Consider the following 23,812-nt stretch of genomic DNA (forward strand, 5'->3'; position numbering starts at 1 on the left):
CTTCTGGCAGTCCGTGGTACATTCAATATTCTTTTCCAACACCACAATTCAAAGGCATCAGTTCTTCTGTTTTCATTATTCATAGTCCAGCTTTTCTTCAATTTTTCGTTGCCCGCATAGTAGACGATATGATTGTCCAATACAAAATGGTCATTACCAATCCATTTCAGCTCAATAACGCCTAGAATATCGATCTTTATGTGTTCCATTTCATTTTTGATGATTTCCAATTTTCCCAAATTCATACTTTGTACATTTCCTGTTCCAATTATAAATGGGTGTTCACAGCTGTTTCTTCCTGTTTTGAGTTGTCCCACATCAGCAAATGAAGGTCCCAAAAGCTTGACTCCATCCACGTCATTAAGGTCAACTCTACTTTGAGGAGGCAGTTCTTCCCCAGTTGTCTTTTGAGTGCCTTCTAACCTGAGGAGCTCATCTTCTGGCACTATATCAGACAATGTTCCACTTCTATTCATAAGGTTTTCACTAGCCAAATTTTCAGAAGTAGACTGCTGGGTCCTTCCTTCTAGTCTGTCTTAGTCTGGAAGCTCCACTGAAACCTGTCCATCATGGGTGACCCTGCTGGTATTTGAAATACCAGTGGCATAGCTTCCAGCATCACAGCAACACGCAAGCCACCATAGTATGACAAATTGACAGATGTGTGGTGGCTTTTTCTAGCAGTATCTATTAATATCTTTCAGAATTAGTTTTCCCCAGAACATACTTTGGTAAAAACTATTGTGGTCAGGCTTACCATGGCACTAAAAAGGGTTCCAAAGACAAGTATTGTAGTTCTCCACTCATTCAACATTCATGAAGTATTTATTAAGCACCGACTGGATGCCAGTCACTCTTCTAGGTACATGGGATATTTCAGTGAACAAAGATCCCTGTTCTCCTGCTACTAACTTTTATGATGCGTGAATTTATATAATCCTTTCTTAAATATGATTATATGTTTAATTTCCATACCATCTTGGAGGGAAAGGATTTATATTTTTATTCGAGAACAGATTATCTGTACTATGGTACTGCATGCAGATATACCTCTTAACATGAAAAGTTATTTTTTGGTCACATGAATCTAAAACCCAAAGGTCAGTGAAATATTGAAATGATATATAGTATTACATCTTTGCTAATAAGAATAAGAAGTTCATCAGTCCATGGCATAAATTCCTAGATCAGAAAATGCTAATTCACAAGGTACATGCATTTAAAAGTTTTGACAGATATTGCCGAATTGCCATTCAAAGAAACTTCACCAATTTACACTTTCACTTGCAGTGCGTGAGAATGCCTACTTCTCCCTATCTTTATCAACACTGTGTTCTATCAAATAGTTTTATTTTTGCCAATCTGATTGGTGAAAGATGGTATCTCTCATTTGCTCACAATGACTAATGATAATAACAAAAACAGTAACACCGAATGCTTCCTATCAGCCAAATATAGTTTTAAGTGCCTTATTTAACTTATTTAATCCTCATAACTACCTTGAAGTAAGTAGTATTATGTCATCATTTTATGGATGAGGAAACTAAGGTTCAGAGAGGTTAAATAACTTGTCCAAAGCTATTCAGTTGGTAAATGATGGAATTCGGACTCCAACTGAGGATGTCTGGGACAAACATCTGAACCCATAACCATTATCCTATACTGTCTCTCTGAGCAAAGGACGTTCATTGCAGCATCATTTGGAGTAGCATAAGTTCAGAAATGACTTAAATATCCACCGGTAGAGGGATAATAAATGAATCATGACATATCCATACAATGGAATTTTAAAGAAAACCATTAAAAGGAGGCATCCTTATGTATACTGAGAACACAGGATCTTTAAGATGTATCAAGTGAAAAAATAAAGTTGTAAAGCAAGGAATTAACTGGGATGTACGTGAAACCACGATGCTAAACCTGCAAATTAAGTAACCAAATCCCGTGAGCTGCTTGTACATAAGCAGCCTCAACAGCTACTCTTTTTGTTGTTGTTGTTGTTGTAAATATGTCCCTCACACAATTTTTGCCAATTCAGCTTTTTACAGGTGTAAAACTTACTGACAGCACTTACAATAATTGGTTGTGCAACCCTACCCTTAAACCTTTCATGACCCATGGGACGTATGGTATCCCAACCAATTTTTATGCCTCTGGAATTCTTTGAGAAGGAGGTAGCCCTATTATACTGCATTTAACCTCAAGGTAGCAGCCTTTTGAAATGTGTGAAATTCAAGAACCCTGAGTTGGAGCCTCGCTTTTGTGTAGACTGAGCATTCTCTTAGGTGATGCCTCCTGGGTGTGTGAATTTTATAAACTTTTAATATGTTTGCCTTTATTTCTGTGAGATAAGCCTCCTCAGTAGTTTCCCAGTTACTCTGTTCTAGTGAGAATGTGCTTATTGTGAGAATAAGCTATTTCCAGTCTTCATTCATAGTGGCCATTTTCTCCTTGACACTATTCATTGTTTTTTGGATATTACTGGCTCCCTGCTTTTCTAGCTTCTGAACAGTAAATAATGCCTTTGCAATAAGGAATAACACATTGCAGTGGTACTTTTCAGGAGGCTGGAACTCCTATAAGTTATTCTTACTCCAAATTCTATCTTAAGGCCTATCTTGGTTATCTAGTGTTGCTGTAACAGAAATACCACAAATGGATGGCTTTAACAAAGAGAAATTTATTCTCTCACAGTCTAGGAGGTTAGAAATCTGAATTCAGGGTGCCAGCTCCAGGGGAAGGCCTTCTCTCTCTGTTGGCTCTGGGGGAAAGGTCCTTGTCATCTGTCTTCTCTCAGTCTAGAAGCTTCTCCGTGCAGGGACCTGTGGGACATGCTCTGCTCCTGGCACTACTTTCTTGGTGGTATGTGGTCCCCATGTCTCTCTGCTCGCTTCTTAAATATGTTCTGTGATTTAAAATTTATTATGAAATCCTCATAGCCTGAGAGATCAAAACACAACATAATCTTGTAGATTAAATAGTGCCTCATTGACATCATAGAGGTAGGATTTATGACACATAGGAAAATCACATCAGATTTCAAAATGGTGGACAATCACACAATACTGGGAATCAAGGCCTAGCCAAGTTGACACATATTTATGGGGGACACAATTCAATTCATAACAGGGCCTAATCATTGCTTCCACGTGTAGCAGGTGGAATACACCACTGTGAGCAGTTCTGCAGCATTCCACCGTAGTTGTTTCTGCTTCTTAGCTGTTAGTACTGCTTTTGTTATAATGAAGGATACATACCCGTTGCCATCGAGTCAATTCCAAGTCATAGTGACCCTATAGGACAAAGCAGAATCTCCCCATAGAGTTTCCAAGGAGCGCCTGGTGGATTCAAACTGGTGACATTTTGGTTAGCAGCCGTAGCACTACGCCACCAGGGTTTCTGAAGGATACATAGTAGTAGCAATTTTTCTGAGATTCAATTTCCTTTAGTTTTATTTATTTGGCTTGTCAGCAGTGCTTTTGCAGTAATGAAAAATGCATTGCAGTGGTAATTTTCCTGAGATAAAAAAATCTCTTGGCTTTATTTATTTGGGCTATAAGTATTGCTTTTGCAGTAAGGAAGAATGCATTGTATCATGTTTTGAAAAGGTTCATGAAAAATCATAAAAAGGATAAGAAGTAGGTAACTAGAATGAAATATATGTGCAGTCATTGCCAGGTGCCCTCATGTTTTACCTCCTGTTTTGCAAAATTTCAAGAAATAAAAAAAAAAAAAAGATTTTATCATTGACTCATCGGCAGGATTTACAATACTCAGGGTCCGCTGAGACATATGTTATCCCAGATAATGGGTATCAAAATCCATAAATCATAACAAAGGTCCGGAATTGATCCTTTATTCAGCATGTCTTCCATTAGTGAAAATATAGTATCAACAAGAAATTCAAAGGAGAAAATAACTGTGTCCTGATAATCAATGCAATGTTTCCATCCCCATAAACTGAAACTCAGTACTCTATAAGCATAACCCTCCCTATTCCACTCCCTTCTGCCCCTGGTAACCACTAATAAACTTTGGCCTCTATACATTTGCCTTTTCTTATCTTTTTGTGTAAGTAAGGTCATACAATATTTGTCCTTTTGTGATTGATTTATTTCACTCAGTTTAAAGTCTTCAAGCTTCATCAATATTGTAGCATATAGTATATTTTTTTGAGATAAATCTGGCAAGAATTGTTGATGAATTGGTTTAAGGGTGAAAGAGAGTGATGTATCAAGGATGACTGTTAGGCTTTTGACTTGAGTAACTGGGTAGAAGGTCATCCCATTTCTAAGATATGGAACATGGGCAAAGAGAAGGTTTGGAATGTTAAGGTTTGGAATGTTAAGGATTGGAATGTTAAGGATTGGAATGTTAAGGAGTTCAGTATTGGACGCGTTCAGCAGAGATGTTCAGTAAGGGCTTGGATATGTGTATCTGGAACTCAAAGGACAGGCCAGGCATAGAAAGAAAAAAAAAGGCCTACAGACCATTAAATTACTGGTTTTTAAAAAGATAATACGTCAGATCCTACAGTTCAGCAAACTTCTTGAATACAGTGTAGATGTTCCAGGAATCATGGCTTTTCAACTCAGGAAACAATTAAATACATAATTAGTGGCACAGTGATTTCACAGGATAGTCAATTATTAGGTAGCCATCATTTCATTGTACTGCAACTTATCCAAATAAAACATTTAAGCTCTCAAAAGATTTTCTTAGAATAATAGAATAGACAGCAATTCAGCTGCTTTGCTTTCTGCTCTTTTACTGACATTATCACCTCCTGTGTCTATCTATACTTCACATAATATCTACAACAACACATGCATTTGAAAGAAAAAGGTATTTTGAACATTTTCTCCATGCAGGGGCTTTAAATTTTTTTTAAGTGATGATCTTTTCAATGTCCAGGGAAGGTGTGAGTCATATAATAACTTTAGAAGGAAGGCTAAATAGAAGCTGGTAATTTTCTCTCTCTGAGGGACATACTGTTTATTCCCAGGGAAAAAAGGGGGGTTTCAAATTGGGGCTGGGTAGATTGGAAAATTAACACTAAAGTAATTATAGGTTTATTTTGTTTTACCTTACTAAATGTAAGCTTCATGAAGACGGGAGATTTTTGTTTGCTTTGTTCATTGCTATAACCCCAGCATCTAAAAGAGTGCCTTGCATGTAGTAGGTGCTCAATGAATAGTTGAGGAATAAATGAATTAATGAGTTATGTCTTCACAATGTAATTGTGTTTGTTAGAAAACTACTGACTTCCTAGAAAGTTAGAAATACATACACATATGTATACATGTATGCACTTATATCTCCAAAGTAAGACAGAAATATTTTTATTTATCATTATTACTATTTTTAACCATTCATGCTATGGATTCTCACTGTTAGAGAAGATTGCAGAAAGTTTCCTGTGTTTACTCTGGGAAATATATTAATTTCCATTTCCACTGTTGATAGTAAGAGTCTCAGAGATAAGATCTATTTCACTTCTGAGAATACTCAAAACTTTCTTTTCATACCAAGATGAATAGCAGAGTGATTTACTGAACAATATTTTACATTTCACTTCTCAGAGGAATCTCTTTTACATGATATATTCATCAGAGGACCATATCATAAAAGAATTGTTCGATACAACAAGATGAACAAGAAAATAAGTTAATGGAACATGTACTACATATTGCCAATGACCAGGGTAAAATGCAACATAAATACAGCCAAAAAATCAGCAAAATACATTTTTAAAGATTTTTCATGTTCTAGCAAGATTAACAAACATGTATTTAGGGTCTACGACATGCAGGACACACATGATAGTGATAGGCAGATACAAAAGTGAAGAAGGCTTAGTCCCTGTTCTCATAAGGCTTACCATCTATTAGGGGAGTCAGAACTAAGTTCAGTTCAGCAAATATTTATTGAATTCCTCCTATACACCAGGCTTAGGTTGGATGCAAGGGGTAACAAGATAAATAAGACACAGTCCCTGTCATACCGGAAAAACAAACAAACAAACAAAAAAAACCCAAAGCCATCGCCTTCAAGTTGATTCCGACTCATGGTGGCCCCGTGCGTTATAGAGTAGAACTGCTCCACAGGGTTTTCTTGGCTGTAATCTTTATGGAAAGGAGCCCTGGTGGTGCAGCAGTTAAAGCATTTGGTTGCCAACCCAAAGGTCGTTGGTTCAAACCCACTAGCTGCTCTACAGGAGAAAGATGTGGCAATCTGCTTCCGTAAAGATTACAGCCTTGGAAACACTATGGGGCAGTTCTACTCTATCCTATAGGGTCGCTGTGAGTCGAAATCGACTCGATGGCAATGGTGTTTTTTTTTTTTTAATAGTGTCTCCATAAGTTAGAATCGGCTGGATGGCATGGGTTTGGTTTTTAATCTTTATGGAAGCAGATTGCCAGGCCTTTCTTCCACAGTGCTGCTGGGTGGGTTCTAACTTCCATCCTTTAGCTTAGCAGCTGATAGCAAACTGCTTGAGCCACCCAGGAACCTCCCTGTCATACAGGAGCTTATAATTTAGCTTGCTGTATATCTGGGTGTGTATTTTGCGTGTGTGCATGGGGATATGTGTACTACGTAGGGACTGACATAAATGTAAATAATTTCAGTGAATATGGCAGGTTATGACACAGTGGTAGCACCATTGGAGAACCTTAGCTCAACATGGGTAGGGAATGAAAGGAAGAGGAAGTGGAAGCTGAGCTGATTCTTGAGGATAAGTATTAGCTAAAGAATGGGAAGATCATTCCATTTTGAAAGGACAGTGTGGGGTGGTTCAGGAAGATGGAAAAGATGACAGTGTGTCTGGCAAACTACAAGCAACTAAGAGGACAGGTGGTGTAAGAGAAGGACAGGTTCACCACTGCACCCTCTCTTTGAATTATTCAGTAAAATAGTTAAGTAATTTCTGGGGTCAAAAATATTCTCTCACTCCCCTGCACAAGCCTCACTTTTTTGCTTTGGTATCGTCAGACAGACAGCAAAGCATTTTAAAAAATGGGGTGGAGAGGGCTTGAAAATACTTATGAAAGCTATGTTAGCTGCTTGTCATAGACCACCTACAAAACAAAACAAAACAAAAAACCCCACTGCCATCGAGTTGAGTCCAACACATAGTGACCTTATAGGAAAAGAGTAGAACTGCTCCATAGGATTTTTTAATCTTTAGGGAAGCTGAATGCCACACCTTTCTTCTGCAGAGCGGCTGGTGGTAGCAGTCCAGTGCTTAACCACTGTACCACCAGTGCTCCTAGACCACTCATAAACAAACAAAAAACTCAAACCCATTGCCGTCGAGTCGATTCCAACTCATAACCCTAATCGAATACGATGACTTTAATGTAAAGGCCATTTCACCGTGACCATTTCTGTAGTAGCTTATTAGGAGAATCATATAAGGACTCATCTTACACATATAGAAACTCAGATTCGAATTCAACAAACGCTTATCAAACATCTACTATGCTTTCGTATAATTTTACCTTCATGTAAAGCTAGGCTAATTTTGCAAATATATATCGCCAGGGTGGCTGTTCGGCCTAACTAGAATAAATACCACGCGGTGAGGTTTTCATTCTGGTGAAACTAAACCAAAACCTTTTACCGTGGAGTGGATTTTGATTCACAGCGACCCTACAGGACAGAGTGGAACTGCCCAATAGAGTTTCCAAGGCTGCAGTCTTTGTGGAAACAGACTGCCACATCTTTCTCCTGCAGAGCAGCTAGCGGATGGAACCTCAGACTTTCCGGTTTGCAGCTAAGTCCTTTAACCACTGTGCCACCAGGGCTCCTGGTGAAACTAAGGCGAAGGGTTTATGGGGGGGGGTGTGGTGGGGAGGCTTATTGGGGAACGAGCCCTTGGTGCTGCAGTGGTTAAGCGCTTCGCTGGGCTGCTAACGGAAAGATTAGCAGCTGTCGGACACACTAGCTGGGCGCGGGAGAAAGATATGGCAATGTGCTTCGGTAAAGACTGCAGCCTTGGAAACACTATGGGACAGTTCTACTCTGTCCTATAGTGTCACAATGCGTGGCAATAGACTTCACAACGATTTTTTTTTAAATAGGTTTCAATGGGGAGACATAAGAGACCAAAAAGATTGGCAGTAGGAGACTCAGCCCAGCTAACAACATCGGTGTGAAAAATTATGCCACGAGGGCCAAAACGAAAGCACAGACACACTGGGGAAACGGTTTTCCAGGCTGGAATGATAACCTCTCTTGTTCACAGAACAATTCCCTCGCAACTTCATTCTGCCTTTTGGGTCTCCGAACACTTCTTTCTTTATCTTAGTTAAGGAGTACCCAGGTCTTCTCACATTCATCCTAGCCATCGGAATACAAATCTGCATCTCTTTCCTACCCCAAGCCTCCAGCCTAAATGCACTGCTTCATAAAGCCTGGAAAGTAAATCGAGCTTGCAACATTTGCGTAAAAATCGCAAATATAACGCTGCAGCCGTCTACCTGGGCCTTCACTCAAGAACTACAATACCCAGAATGCAGAGTTTTCCCTTCCGCCTTCCACCGTGGGAACGCTTAACTTGATTTCATTTCCACAAGCAGTAGTCACATGACACGTTTCCTGTAAAGATGGCGAATAATCTCCCTTCGGAATTTGATGTGATCGTAATAGGGACGGGTATGTGTGGCCCTAGTACTCCACGGACTAAATGTGGGATGCCTGTCTCATTCCTGCCTTCTTTGTCAGTGACGAGAGTTAGCGAGAAACGCCGGGGGTCGAGTTTGGGAGGGCGGACGGGAAGGAAGTGAGGTATTCTGGAGTCAGCGCGGGACTTGGCAAGCTCCAGGGAGGGGCTTGGACCCGCGGTGCTTAGCGACATCTGAGTAGGGGTATATCTGGTCGATGCCGATTGTTGAGGTTGGTTGCTGCGGCTGATTCCTGTAATTTCCTTAAAGGGAGGTGGGTTTGCAGTGTCATGAGGACGGAGGGTCGGGATTTTATCCATGCATACGCCTTTGACATGACATTACGATTCACTCCTTGTTGAGTTCAACGTGATATTCCTCATTCCTTTTGTTTCGTCGTTTCATAGGACTTTTTTCGTATCTTTATATGATTATAGGGTGTCGTGCAGTTAAAAATTGCTCGGTTACAGCTTAATCCTCAGTTTTGCAAGAAAGATGCTCAGTTGTTGCCCATGTACGTATTAATTTATTAGGGCAGGGAAACGGATTTTTTTTTCTCTATTGTGTTGAGCAGCCTAGGAAATTGTATTTTGTTGAGGCAGCCATTATTCCTGCTTTACGGTACTGAAAAAAACCATTCTGCTTTCTATCATCCACCTATCCACGCACAACCAGATATGCTGAGAACAAGCTTTTGTGAGTTCCAGTTCAGGTCTGTGACCTTATTGTCCCCTTGCTAATCATTCATTTGTTCTCCATGTTTTGGGTGGAGCCAGAAACCCCCCTGCAATTTCTAGTTGGCAAATTCAACATACAACGTGTGGCAGCGGACGTGTGGAATCAATTGACATTTTGTTTTTCTTAACTGGTTAGAGGGTGGGTTTTAGATGGGGTGAAAGAGGTTGTTGGGTGGGGTTTACTCCCGTCTGCGGAATGTAGTAGGCTCTGGGGTATTGGGCCCATTGTGTTGATGAATTCCGTTCGTTGTCTTTTCAAACTGTAGGAGCAGCCATGTTTTTAGGGTGGGAGTAAAAATTATAGCTACTTTTTTTTGTGTGAATGATTATTATTTGCTAGTCGATGTGCCAGCTAAGCACTTGACAAACCTTATGTAATTCTGACAGCAACCCTGTTAGAGTAGGTATTATTCTCTACATTTTACAGAAGAGGAAAAGGAGGATTAGAAAGGCTATAATTTGCTCATGATCACGCAGCTGGTAAATTTCCAAAGGCCCATGTCATAGCAGAAGGAGAATCAGTGGTTCTGATCCTCAGAGTTAACCCAGATTAGTAGAGGTCATTGGAAAAACTTGGTTCTAGAATTTGCTTGGCTTTTACCTTGCTGTGTGACTTTGAGGGAGGTTCAAGCACTTTAATCTCTCTGAGCCTGATTTTTCATATTTGTGAGTGTAGGGAGGGTAAACTAGTAGCTTTTAATGTGTTGTCTAACCAGAAAGCCTTTTATACTCGTTGTACCTAGGTAATTGTTCTCAGAACAACAGGGACATGTTATTCCCAACTTGAAAACAACTGCAGGTGCAGATAACCCAGCTGTGAGCAGACGTTGGATGAAAGCTGGAAGGAGCCAATTGAATATTCATTTATTCCCTCCATTCTCTTCTAAAACTGAGAAAAAAAATCCGTTTTAGAATAGCTGTTATTACCACACTTGCCTTTCTTTTTGGTTGTCTAGGAATCCATCCATTTTGGTCTTTTCTTTCTTTCCTGTCTTTTTAGTGACCTTTTGCTTTCTTCATGTATAATGTCCTCCCACAAGTAGTCTGGTCTTCGGCCATTAGCATCCAATGTATCAAATCTAATCTTGAGATGATCTCTAAATTCAGGTGGGATATACTCAAGGTTGTATTTTGGCTCTCATAGACTTGCTCTAATTTTCTTCAGCTTCAACTTGAACTCGCATATGAGCAGTTGATGGCCTGTTCTGCAGTCCACCCCTGGCCTTGTTCTGACTGATGATATTGAGCTTCTCCATAGTCTCTTTCCACAGATGTAGTTGATTTGATTCCTGTGTATTCCATCTGGCAAGGTCCGTGTGTATAGCTGGCCTTTCTGTTGCTGAAAAATGTATTTTCAATGAAGAAGTCATTCATCTTGCAAAATTCACTACACTAAATAATCCCAGGCTGTTATGGATTGAATTGTCCCCCCCACCCCCCCAAAAATATGTGTTGTACATCATAACCTCTATGCCTGCGGTTAGTCTGGTTAGAATTTTGCAAGACTAACCATAGGCATAGAGGTAATGATGCACAACATATATTTTTTGGGGACACTATTCAATCCATAACAGCCTGGGATTATTTAGGCTAGTGACAACCACTCATTTCTCAGGATATTCAAACCATGTTTATTGAGAACCTAGTCCCTGCCCTTGTGAAGGTTACTGTATTGTCAATACTCAGGAATTGTTTGGACTTCTGACAGTCACACCCCCAAAGCTGTTCTTAAGCCTATGTGAGCTTTTCATCACGTCCTTCTTGCTTTCTGCAGGCCATTTAGAGATCTAGTCTGCATCGTTTTCCTTTTTAAAACACATCAGTCACTTTATCTTCTGGAGTTCTTCCCCTAAAATGGGCTGTGGAGTAAGCTAGCTTAATTTTTTTCTTGCAGAGGGTGAACACATAGATCCTAGTTGATTTAAGAGTTTTACTACTAAGGATTATAAGGTTGCTATGAGCTAGAATCGACTCAATGGCATACAGCAACAACAACAATACTAAAGATATGGGTAAAGAGATGGGATAAAAAATAACAAACATGGGGAAGCTTACAAGGGTTACGGCCCTAAATCTTGACTGCCTTGCTAGATGGTGCTCAGTATAGTATAATAATAGATGTGGCAACATGGTTTAATGGTAATTGCTTGACCTTCCCCCTGTGTAACCTTGGGAAAATTGCATAACCTCTTGGGATTTCAGCTCATACATAAAGTGGGAGATTTGAATTAGGGGATTTCTAAGGTAGGGTTCTACCAGCTCGAAAATTTACCATTGTGTGTGCATAATTATGACCCTGTGTCATCAAGAAAAGGCTGATTTTATTAAAATTGTGCTTCAGATGAAAGTTTTCAGAGTAAATTAATTTCTCATTAAACAATTAATACTCATTGTTTTGTGACATTGATTGCCAACCACACGACATGTCAGCACTCTCCCTTCTGGACCTTGGGTTCCCCTTTACCAGCTTTCCTGTCCCCTCCTGTCTTCTAGTCCTTTGCCCTAGGTTGGTGTGCCCATTTAGTCTCATTTTGTTTTATGGGCCTGTCTAATCTTTGACTGAAGCGTGAACCTCAGGAGTAACTTTAGTACTGAGTTATAAGGGGGTCTGGGGGCCATACTCTCGGGGTTTCTCCTCTCAGTCAGACCAGTAAGTCTGGTCTTTTTTGTGTGAGTTAGAATTTCATTCTACATTTATCTCTTGCCCTGTCCAGGACCCTCTGTTGTGATCACTGTCAGGGCAGTTGGTGGTGGTAGCCAGGCACCATCTAGTTGTGGAAAAGGCTGGATTCTGTTCTGTATAGTCTTTTTAAGAAGTCAGTGTTGAATATATTTGAAAAAATTTCTATCAAAATGGATGCTTAAAAAAACTTTTTTTTTTTTTTTGAAAATGATAAGCTTCATTTATCAGGAAGGGTCACATAGGTCATATAGCTCCATTCCTTGATGTTGGTGGAGAATTGAAACATTAAGGTAGTTAACCTTGGCCAGCAGCTCATTGACTATAGTGTTTATTGTGATGGTGGTGGAGTAACCTCACTTCTATAAACCTTGGTAGATATAAATGCTGTAGGAGGGATCATGGAAACTGATATTTACTAAATACTCATTTGTGTCAGACCCTATGCCAAGTGATTTCTCCTGTATTCATCTTATTTAATCCCCTTTCAGGATGCTTGTATGTGGTTCAGACAAGATGTATTTCCTCTGCCTGTATTTCCAAATATCCATGCCCCTACGGTCTAGAAGGAGCCCTGGTGGTGCAGTGGTTAAGAGCTCAGCTGCTAACCAAAAGTTCGGCAGTTCAAATCTACCAGCCGCCTACTTGGAAACCCTATGAGGCAGCTCTGCTCTCCTGTAGGGTCGCTGAGTCAGAATCATCTCGACAGCAATGGGTTTGTTTGTTTGTTTTTGGTTATTGCCTGATTTACTTCCCAGAGAAGGCTCATGATTTCCATGAAAGGGGTGTCAATTTTATCTTCTTCCTCTTCTCATTGGCTACTTGATAGGAAAGACGTTTGTGTGTCTATTACCAGTAATCCTATCAGGTTTCTCATCTGGTGGTTTATAGGTTTTCTTCTTTATCTTTTTTACTCCCGAGCTTGCATTATTGATCATTTGTTTTGCCTGCAGGTTTTGAACAGATTTACTGTTTGTCTTATTTGGGGGCATAGTTGAAATTCTTCCTTGTCAGTGTAGGAAATGGTGAAGGAGCTAAAGAAAGCATGTGTATTTTGCTGTTCTGAAAAAATCTTTGCAATTCTTCAGGCATTTATTGATGGAAAAGTATGTCTTTTCTACTCTCAGTACCTAGAAAAGCAAAGATAGTTATGTAGCTCTGGAGAAGACTCTCAGAGATGCTTACCCTTCCCTGTAAGTCATAATAAGTTTGCATCATTCCCTCAGAGAGAGTCACATCTGTTCCCAGAATTCCCTCTGCAGCATCATTTTGATCTCCCACATCTTGTGTCATTTTCTCATATTCTCTAGTGTTCTCATGATGTTTCAAATAACTCAGGCTATAAAAAAAAAAAAAATCAGGCTATAGCAGTTAAAATCCAGTACGGCTGCTAACCATCACTTTCTCATGTTTAACCTAAAATCCCAATGCTCGGAAAAACAATTATAATTCCATATAATTGACCTGCTGCTTTTGCTAAATCATTTGCTCTTCAATTTCAGTGCAAAGTCTTTTAACTGAAAAGTTAGGTTGTGCCTGCCATGCATATAAATGGATTTAAAAGTAAAATAGACTAGTAATCATTTAGTGCTCAGTTTGGAATATATAGAGCAGAGAGATTAGAAACATTCTGAGGGATTATTTAGCTATGATCAACAAAACAGGGATACTTTGAAAGGCTGGTTTATTGGGTTTTTTTTTTTTTGCTTTTCTAATTTCATTAAAGGGCAGTATGAAAGAATGATAATTTATCACAGATATTGATTTCTTTAAGCGTGGTTATGAGAACTATCATGTTATGTTATCATATTGAGGCTTTTTTTTTTTTTTTAAAGAACCAGTTCGCAAATGGACTGGAGAATAGAACAGAGGCAGCTTGGCCAGTGTGGTGTTTAGCATAAGGGTTTCATCTCAGATTTTACAAAGAGCTTAAGTTGGTAATATATTACTTGACTGACTTGCATTTTATCACATTTATAAAAGTACAAACATCTCACTAACACTTTTGTGCATGTAGCACTCTTTGTGTGTATAGAAATATGTATACTTTATTTATAAAAATAATCTTATTATAGGTGTTATTTTCAAACCTGCTGTTTTTTTCACTTCACAGTATGTCATGAGCATCATTCCATGTCAATGAAATATTCTTCCTCACTGTCTTTCTTTTGAGCTTTTTGAGATAATTGTCAATTCACATGCAATTTAAGAAATACTACAGGAAGATGCAGCATACCCTCCACCCAGTTTCCTCCAGTGATAAAATCTTGCATAATTGTAGCACAATATCACAATCAGGAAACTGACCTTATCTACCAGTCTTATTCAGATTTCACCAGTTTTATATGCACTTGCATGTGTATGTTTTATGTGTGTGTATTATTTAGTTCTGTGCAATATTGTCACATGTTCAGCTGCCCCAGTCAAGATATAAAACAATTCCATTATAAGAATTTCTACCTTCTTGTGGACATGGACCCTTATTTCCTTCCCTCTCCCTAAACCTTGGTTAACCACTAATCTGTACTCCATCTCTATCATTTTTCATTTTAAGAGTGTTATATAAAATGTCATTTATTTAAACAGTCAACTTTTTGGGGACACTTTAGGTTGTTTTCAGTTTTTCACTTTTATAAACTTAATGCCGTGAATAATAGTTTATACCTAAATCTTTTGTACACGATTAATTATTTCCTTGGAATAAATACTAGAACTGTAATTGTTGGCTCACGATTTTGGGGGTGGTTCAGTAATGTTTCTGGTTTGTATTGATGAATTGCCCTATAGAAAGTTCACCAATCTATAATCTTACCAGCAGAGTATCCGAACGCTTATTTTACTATGTTCTTCCAACATTGGCTATGAATGTCTTATAGTTACTGTCAACTTGATAGGCAGATAATGCTATTCCCTTGTTTGAAGTATTTTCAGATCATAAGTGAGGCTGAATATTTAATACATACATATATCTGTATATATATACAGATATATATATGCCACTTAATTTTTCTTGGTAAATTGATTTTATGTATTTTTCTATTGGATCATTTTTATTTTTTTCCTACCAATGTATAATCTTTATATACTAAAGACATTAATTTTTTTATTATGTATATTATAACTATTTTTCTAAGTTTGCCTTCTATTTTTTTTATGGTGGTTTTTGTGTGAAAATTTATAAATTTTATATTGTCAGATCTATCAAACTTTTTTTTCTTTTATGTTTGCTGCCTTTGTAGATAAGCATAGAAAGTACTCCCCCTCTAAGATTAAGTACATATTAACTCTTATTTGCTTTTAGAACTTTCCATATTTCATACTTTACATTTAATTTTTAATTCATCTGAGATTTATTTTGTTGTAGAGTATTAGATTATTTTATTTTCCTGAATCATTAGACAGTTATTCCAGTACCATTGACCTAATAAGCTGTTCTTACTTCACTGAGTTGAAATGCCTCTTTTATGTTTTTACTATAAGATCTCTTTTTGGATTTTTCTCTTCTGTCATTAATCTGAGTGTCTCTTTCATTGTATTGAAGTGGTAACTATAAAGTAGAAATAGGCTGGATCATCATATCTGTAGAGAAATGGTAATTTTTCTTTTTTAAAACTAGAAATCACAAAAACAAAAGGTAGTATTTGAATCGGTGTAAAATTATAGCATTTACTCTGAAAAATAGCAAACTAAGAGAAAAAGGGACATAGAGGGGAAATATTTGAAACTCATAACAAAGGACTAATTGCATAAAAATTGTTCCCTTCAAATTTATATGAAAAGCATCTAGGCCTCTAGAGATAAATGGATCAAGAATGTAAATAGGCACTTCATAAAAGAAAATACAAATATTCAGCAAACTGTTGGGAAAATATTTTTTCTCATTACTCGTCAAATGCAAAATAACCTCATACTTAAAAACATTAAATTAAGAGTAATAACCAATTGCTGATGAAGTTGTATTTAGTTGGTGTGTTGATGATACTATGAAATGGTATAATACTTTGGTAAAGTAGTATTACAGTTTGTACTAAGAGTTGTAAATATGTTCATTCTCTTAGACACAGTGACTTCAGATCTGGGTACCTATTGTAAGGAAATCATTCAAGTAAGGTAAAAACCTACAAGGATGATGACATCCATTTTAAAGCTATTCATAGTAAAATTAGAAAATGTAAATGTTGTATATTAAAGAGACTAGATATCTTAAGGAGCCAGGCTGACCGGAGGAATAGGCAATCTTACAGTGTGGCCCAGGATCTGGCCCACAGCTTTCTTTTTGTTATAGAATATCATACATATAGATGAAATCTATGTATTTCAAAGAACAATAATAAAATGAATGCCCATATTTGTATGACTGAGCTTAAGAAAATTAACATTACCAGTGTTTTAGAAACTCTCTGTGTGCCCATCATCATTGTATTCCCTCTTCCTTTCCCATAGGTGTAACCATTATGGTGAATTATATTAATTGTGCCCTTGGTATTTTTTTAAATTGGTTTTACCAGTTGTGTATATATTCCTAAATAATGTATTGTTGGTTTTACTTGCTTTTGACCCTTGTCTGACTTTTGGAATTCTACTCTATGTATTCTTTCTGAAACTTGATCAATGTTATGGTTGTGAGATTTACCCACATAGATGCATATAGCTCTAGTCCCCTCCGCGCACTTCTATCATATAGTATTCTAGGTTTGCAAATCTTCAGTTTCACTAGGTTATGCCCATTTTCCAAAGGGTTCTATTTATTCACCTCTTGGCTCCTGGCTTTCCAACTACCCACCCTGCTCAGTGAAATTTATGATATAAATACACACATTCACATTAAAATAAGATCATACTGTACATACTGTTTTGCAACTTTTTTGTCAGTAACCCTCACCTTTCCGTCTATTCCAGTAAGTTTTTATCTCATATACATGGACCATATTTAAATTTCCCCAGTCCCCCTCCCTCCAAATTGTTTTTATAGTTGATATACAAACTTGCATCCAATTCAGTATCATGCATTGCTTCTGATTGTTATGTCCTGTAAGTCTCTTTTATGTTAGCATAGTTTGTTGTTGTTGTTGCTGATTTTAAATGATAATGATATGTTGAAGAGACTGGGCCAGTGAGCCTGCAGAATGTTTTGCCTTTTGAATTTGGCTGCTTTTGTGGTGGTGGTATATTGTTCCTATTTCCTGTGGTTTTCCTGTAAACTGAAAGTTGTATCTAAATGCTTTGATGGATTCAAGTTTAACGTTTTTGGCTAGAATACATCTTAGGTATGTATTCTCATGTTGGACCATACTAGAAGACATATAATATCTGGTTGATCCACCATGAGTGTGCTGAGATCGATCCTGGATTGGGATGATGACAGTCTGATGCCTCCATTCTATGGGTGTTTTTTTCCCCTGGTGTTTAGAGAATAATGTGTATGCTGTTAATTTGGCACTATATAAATGTTGAGTTTGATGCTAACTATTAATGTAATTGTCTTAACATCAGTTGGTAATCCTTGGAGAAATATTTTCACTAAAAACCCATTGCTGTCGAATAAAGTCCAACTTACAGCGACCCTATAGGAAAGAGCAGAACTGCCCTGTAGAGTTTCCAAGGAGCACCTGGTGGATTTGAGCTGCCGACCTTTTGGTTAGCAGCCATAGCACTCAACCACTACGCCGCCAGGGTTTCCAGTATTTTCACTAGGGATTGCAGATTGTTTTTTTTTAAATTCTTTGACTCCTATATTTAGTAGTTCCCACTGAACGCCAGTTTCTTAATTTATAAAGGGTAGCATACCTTTCTAGCATTATTGGTGTCTACCAGTTAGAGTACCCACTTCTTAGAATCCAGACATTTGGGAAACAGAATTAATTGTACAGCTGCTTGGTGGGGATGGAAAAGAGATTTAGATATCCTGAAGCAATATAGTACTATAGAGCACAGACTGTAGAACCAGTCTGTCTGGTCTCTAATCTTAACTTTGCCATTTACTGGGTATGTGATTTGGGGCAAATTCCTTACCCCTCTGTGTTTCAGTTTCCTCATGCCTTACAGCCATATTTATATATGTGGACAAAGACTGGAAAGCAATGGAAAAATGAAAAATTGTTTTGTTAGGGGTTGGATATGGGCGATTCACAGTTTTCCTTAGGATTACATCATGTTTATAATGTAAGAGAGAAAATGAAAAAGAAAAAATATCTGTCATGTTAAGTTTTAGGTATTTTTAATATGCATTTTAAAGTACAAACACACCAAAAAGTGACTTGTGAGCTTTTTACATTTTGATTTATCCTTCTTGAAATAGTGTTTAAGAAATCCTTAATGCAATGAAACTGTAGTTTTCATTACACAGATTTTTTTTCCTTAAGCTGTTTTATTTTAATAAACCAAATATAAATAACTGTTCAAGTTTTTAATTTGCAGGATGAAATAATTATCCTTAGTGTTTTCTCAATGATATTTAGCTAACCTTCTCTTAAATACATAATGAGACTAATTTTAAAGCTTCATTTATAGTGTTTATACTTTAAGGAATGTTAAGTATAAGTTAAAAAAAACATATTCCTAGGTCCTTTGAAATTTAGTTTATAAGGTTCATGGTTTTTTTTTTTTTCTACTTTTTAAAAAATGGATTTCATGCGAGGGGGATCATTTTATATTTGGGGGAAAAGTTACTTTTTGTGTAATTTTTATAGCATTCTTGGAATGAGCACCCAGTCTCTTTTTATCATGTATTATTGCCTTTTTAGTGTTATAAGTGGAAACCCTAGTGGCGTAGCGGTTAAGTGCTATGGCTGCTAACCAAAAGGTCGACAGTTCAAATCCACCAGGCACTCCTTGGAAACTCTATGGGGCAGTTCTACTCTGTCCTACGGGGTCGCTATGAGTCGGAGTCGACTTGATGGCAACGGGTTCGGTTTTTTTTTTTTTAGTGTTATAAGTATTAATAATACATAGAACTACATGTTTTTTCCTGTGGCACATAAGTAAAATATGCTCTGAACAAAGAAACTATATTTTCCTCTTTACAAGATAAATATTGTTACTGTGTTAAATTTGAAGAGAGCTGGGCTAAGGTATCATTTACTATGAAAAGATTTTGGTCATTTAAATTGATAAAACAAATACTAGTGTTAAGAAAATCAGGTAAAAATTAATTGTGGCGGAGACTACTTATTTCATCTCCTGGCATGGGATAGGTCTCTGGCCAGCATTTATTTCACTTAATAAAACATTCATTAAGAGAATTTTGAGTTGATCTGGTTTTCTCGATTTAGGTAAAAAACAGGATGCTAATTTCCTGTTTCCCAAAGGATTCTTTTATTTGGTAGGTCCAATCTTTCATTTGCTCTTTGAAATTTGGTATTGTATTTTATTTAATATTTTAAACTTTTTGTAATTGAAAAATCAAACCTCTTCTTTGCTTTTGCTCTATTTTCCCTGTTCTGTTCAATTTGTACTAGGTTCCTAACAGTTACTTCCCAATGCAGGGATTTGCCTAAAGGGACACTTTGGGTTGTTAGTTTTCTGAATTCTTAGGGCCCATGCCCATGACCACTCTAGTACTTCTAGGGGTCCCTTTGCACTTATTCTTAAGTTGGAGCCTGCAAAGCCCCCTCCCAGTTTCTGCTACTGTTCATGTTCTCAGAATGCCCTGCCAAGCTTTTCAGTGAATGCCTGATAGCAATTTTGGGGTTCTCTGGCTTTCAGGACTGCCACTTCACATTGCCTTCCATTCATTTCCTCTTGTACATTTTTGATACCAGCATTATGGCCGTTGGTGGTTTATACCAGCTATTTTGGGGTTCATGGTAACACCTTGTCACCTAACTTTTTTATTGTAGGTGTTGTCCCTGAGTGTGTTGTTTTAGGGTTCTGGTTTTACTCTCTGTTTTTTATGCGGGTATTGAGGAAGATTCAAAAACTTTGTTGTTGCTGCCATCTTCCTAGAATCTTATTTTTATTTTTAACTTAAGTCATTTTCCCAAGAATAGAGGCCTCGTTGTTGCTTTAGTATTAACATTCTGAAATAAACCCTATGGGTCACTTAGTTCAAACCCTTCATTTTATCTGTAAGGATGCTGAATTCTGGAGAGGTTAAGTGACTTTCCCTGGGTCACAGCTATTAGCGATAAACCTGAAAATAAGAAGACATGGTTCCTGACTCTTGGTTCAGTATTCCGAATACTGACACAATGTTCTTGTTATTAAAAAACTGAAACTCATTGCTGTCGAGTTGATTCCGACTCATAGCAACCCTATAGGACAGAGCAGAACTGCTTTATAGGGTTTCAGGGAGCACCTGGTGGATTTGAACCACTGACCTTTTGGTTAGCAGCCATAGCTCTTAACCACTATGCCACCAGGGTTTCTGTTGTTAACTAGCCACTCCTAAAAGCTCACACTATATTGAATTAAAAAAAACAGAAATAAAAGCAATTTCGTAAGTTAAAATTTTAATGGACAGTACATTTTTTCGAAAGTTCCACAAATTATATAGATGCTCATAATATTTTCTCCCGTAAGGAAGAAATCCAGAGATTTTAAATTGCTACAATTACTAATATGTTCTTTATTTTGTGGGAGCCAAAGCGAATTAAAAACAATATTTTTATCTCTAAGGCTTGGTAGTTCTTTTGGCTACTTTACTGGCAGTTTTTTTTTCTTTTTAAGGTAACCACGTAAAAGTAAATTGAAGATACAAATTGTCAATTTAAAATTTAAGATAGGAATCAACGAAACTACTTGAACTTGGGTTCCAATTCAGTTTCTGCCTAATATTGTGGTGGCATTTCATTTTAGTGGCTGCACTGTGAATTATATCGTCTTTCCTTTGCATTACCTTTGTATCCTCAGTCTAGGCAGTTCTGTACCTAATGTTCATGCCTGTACTTAGGGTTGTTTAAGTAGGAAAATAAAGGATGTGACTCTCTAAAAGCTTGTTGTAATCACAAGTTTTTCCTTGACAGTAATTCTATTTATTTTTCCTAAATGAGTTATTCTTTATAAAAGCAGTCACAGTAAATTTTCTAGTTCTATGTAATTTTCTTTCCATTATGGTCTTCACTAGTTATAAATAACACATGAAATGACTTTCAAGGTAGAAAGCAGGAATCCATTTTGAAACGTTCCATAAAATAAGGAGTGATTTATGGTTTCGTATGATTTGGGCTGAAAGCACTCGGACTTTGCCAGGTCATCAAAGTCCTGTCAGAGGAATCTATTATTTATTGTTCGATATGCTGGGAGTGGTGTAAGTACTTTATTTTATATTTATCTTATGTAAGTATAAAAAAAATATGTACAGTGTTAGGAAGAATCAATTCCAGATAGTAATACAGTTTTAAGAATATATCATGGAGAACTAACCTAAAATATTATAGTTGCAAGTGATGAGGTTGAACATTGAGAATTTGGTTTTAAAAAGGATTTTGAAAAGTGAATGAATGATAGTTTCATTCCTATAAAATATTCTTAGATAAGATTCCTAAAAATATGAATTTTATACCTTTCTGGTCCTGATTTTAGCCTAGCTCCTGCATTTGTTAATGAAACATCTCTTTCTTAGCTAGGCAGGTTTTGGAAAGTTACAGAAAACTAGGACTTTGCATGTTTGGTATATGATCATATAATATTCCACAAGCTTCTGATATATTTTTCTAGCTGAAAACTTTATAACAAAACCTCAACTGAGAAGGACGTGATGTAACAAACTGCAGTTTCACCTATTATGAACTATTCCAAAATAGTAACTTTAATACCTAATATTTACCTGTGTTTAATAAAAATGACTTGCCAGTAAACATTGTTAATCTTGTATCAAAATTATACATTTTCCTATAATACATTGGCAGAGTAAGTTCTCTAATGAATTTAATAATATGAAATGTTTAAATAATATCAGATGTTTGATGAACTTCTGTAATGTGCATATAGAAAAGGATATTGGACTTAAAAAAGACTACTTTAAATTGTTAGATCTTCGAGGATAACATAAGTAAATTATAAACAAGTAAGAGGCATAGTTTTTCTCCAAATACCTTAACGAAGTGGTAGGAGAAGGAAAGAGAATCAACATTTATTGGATGTTGGTGACATGTTAGGTAGGAGACAGTATAAGGTGTTTTATGTAGTTTTGTATCTATTCCTCACTACACCCCTATGGAATGTATTATTAACCCCGTTTTACAGGTGAAAACATTGCACTTGTATATTTGCAACCACACATTTTAAAAAGTGTTGCCAGAGTAAGGCTGTGCGATTTAATCCTGATCTAGGAATCTGTTTCTGACTCATGTCTGGCTTTTCCTTGGGGGAGAGACTGTATAATTCATTGTAAACCTGTAATATGCTTCATATAAATGCCTCAAAAGGATGTTGAGTAAATTTGAGTAATTCAGGCATAATTTTCTGGTGCCAATGTTATAAAAGGTTTAAATTTTGAAACTCATCAAGTGTTTTAAGTGATGTTAAGATTGAGTGTATGAATAATTAATTTAAACAGAATAAGCAGTCACTTTACTTATTTTGCTAAATTATCATTATGACCAAAAAGTTCAGGTATGTTAACTTATCTTAAACAAGAATTAACAAAATCTTAAAAATCCAGTTTTATATAAGTTCATCCCCTGTGCTGTGACTAGAATTATTTTTCTGAAACACTCATCTAAGCATGCTTTTTTGTTTGCTAAAAGTTTCTTTAGACTCACTGTTGCCTACACATTTAAGTTCAGATTCCATAATTTGGTCCCGGTTACTCTTTTTTAAACACGTTTAGGTTCTCCTTTCCTTCACCTAGAAACCCTGGTGGAGCAGTGGTTAAGTGCTATGTCTGCTAACCAAAAGGTTGGCAGTTCAGATCCACCAGGCGCTCCTTGGAAACTCTATGGGGCATTTCTGCTCTGTCCTATAGGGTCACTATGAGTCGGAATCAACTCAACAGCAAAGGGTTTTTTGGGTTCTTTCAGCTTTTGCTCCTTCCCACTTTTTTCTTTCCCTCCTCCTACACTCTTCAACTGGGTTGTTAAAGATCTTAAAAGACCCAGATAATGTCCCCACCTCTTTGGAGCCTTCTCCTATTCCCTGTACAGAGGGAATTTTTTTTCCTTTTTTTTTTTTTTTTACCAGTTTTAAGTATATTTATTATTTAAATCTCTTTAGATCTTGATCTTTAGACTCTGAGCTCTTTCAGACTAGGGATTGCCTTAATTTTCTCTTTTTCCCTACCACCTAGGATCAAAAATAAATAAATAAGCAAACAGAACAAAACCCTTTGCCATCTAGTCAATTCAGACTCATGGCAACCCCATGTGTGTAAGAGTAGAACTGCTCCATAGAGTTTTCTTGGCTGTACTCTTAACGGAAGCAGATTGCCAGCCTTTTTTTCCGTGGTGCCACTGGGTGGGTCTGAACTTCCAACCTTTAGGTTGGTAAATGAGCACAAACCACTTGTGCTACCCAAGGAGCACCTAGCACAGTCTACTCTGTCCCTCCCTCCCTCTCCCTTTTCTCTTTCTCGTTTTTGTTCAGCATTTATAGAGAATCCTGTGTTTAAGGAACTACGAACTCATTTTTAAATGACTGGGAGCAAATGTGAAACCTCACTAGCTGTGTTTCTAGTCTATTATTATAATCATTCTAAGCATGAAGATAATAAGCCCTTGCCATTTAACATAGAAACAGCCTATCAATTTCACAATCTTATGGGGATGTCTGAATGGAAATATTAAGAAAAA

General features: G+C 37.1%; 1 protein-coding gene across 3 annotated transcripts in view; it reads left to right on the plus strand.

Annotated features, from left to right (window-relative positions):
- Nucleotides 1-8,588: 8,588 nt before the first annotated feature.
- CHM (CHM Rab escort protein) overlaps nt 8,589-23,812 on the plus strand; it is a 224,859-nt gene continuing 209,635 nt past the window's right edge. For all 3 annotated transcript variants that reach the window (XM_049873274.1, XM_049873273.1, XM_049873275.1), the window contains exon 1: nt 8,589-8,658. In XM_049873274.1, coding sequence (XP_049729231.1) covers nt 8,610-8,658 — 49 coding nt within the window. In that variant the 5' untranslated portion in view covers nt 8,589-8,609. The remainder of the gene's footprint in view (nt 8,659-23,812) is intronic.

The sequence above is a fragment of the Elephas maximus genome, chromosome X (genome assembly GCF_024166365.1).
Source record: "Elephas maximus indicus isolate mEleMax1 chromosome X, mEleMax1 primary haplotype, whole genome shotgun sequence".
In the NCBI taxonomy this organism is placed as follows: domain Eukaryota; kingdom Metazoa; phylum Chordata; class Mammalia; order Proboscidea; family Elephantidae; genus Elephas; species Elephas maximus.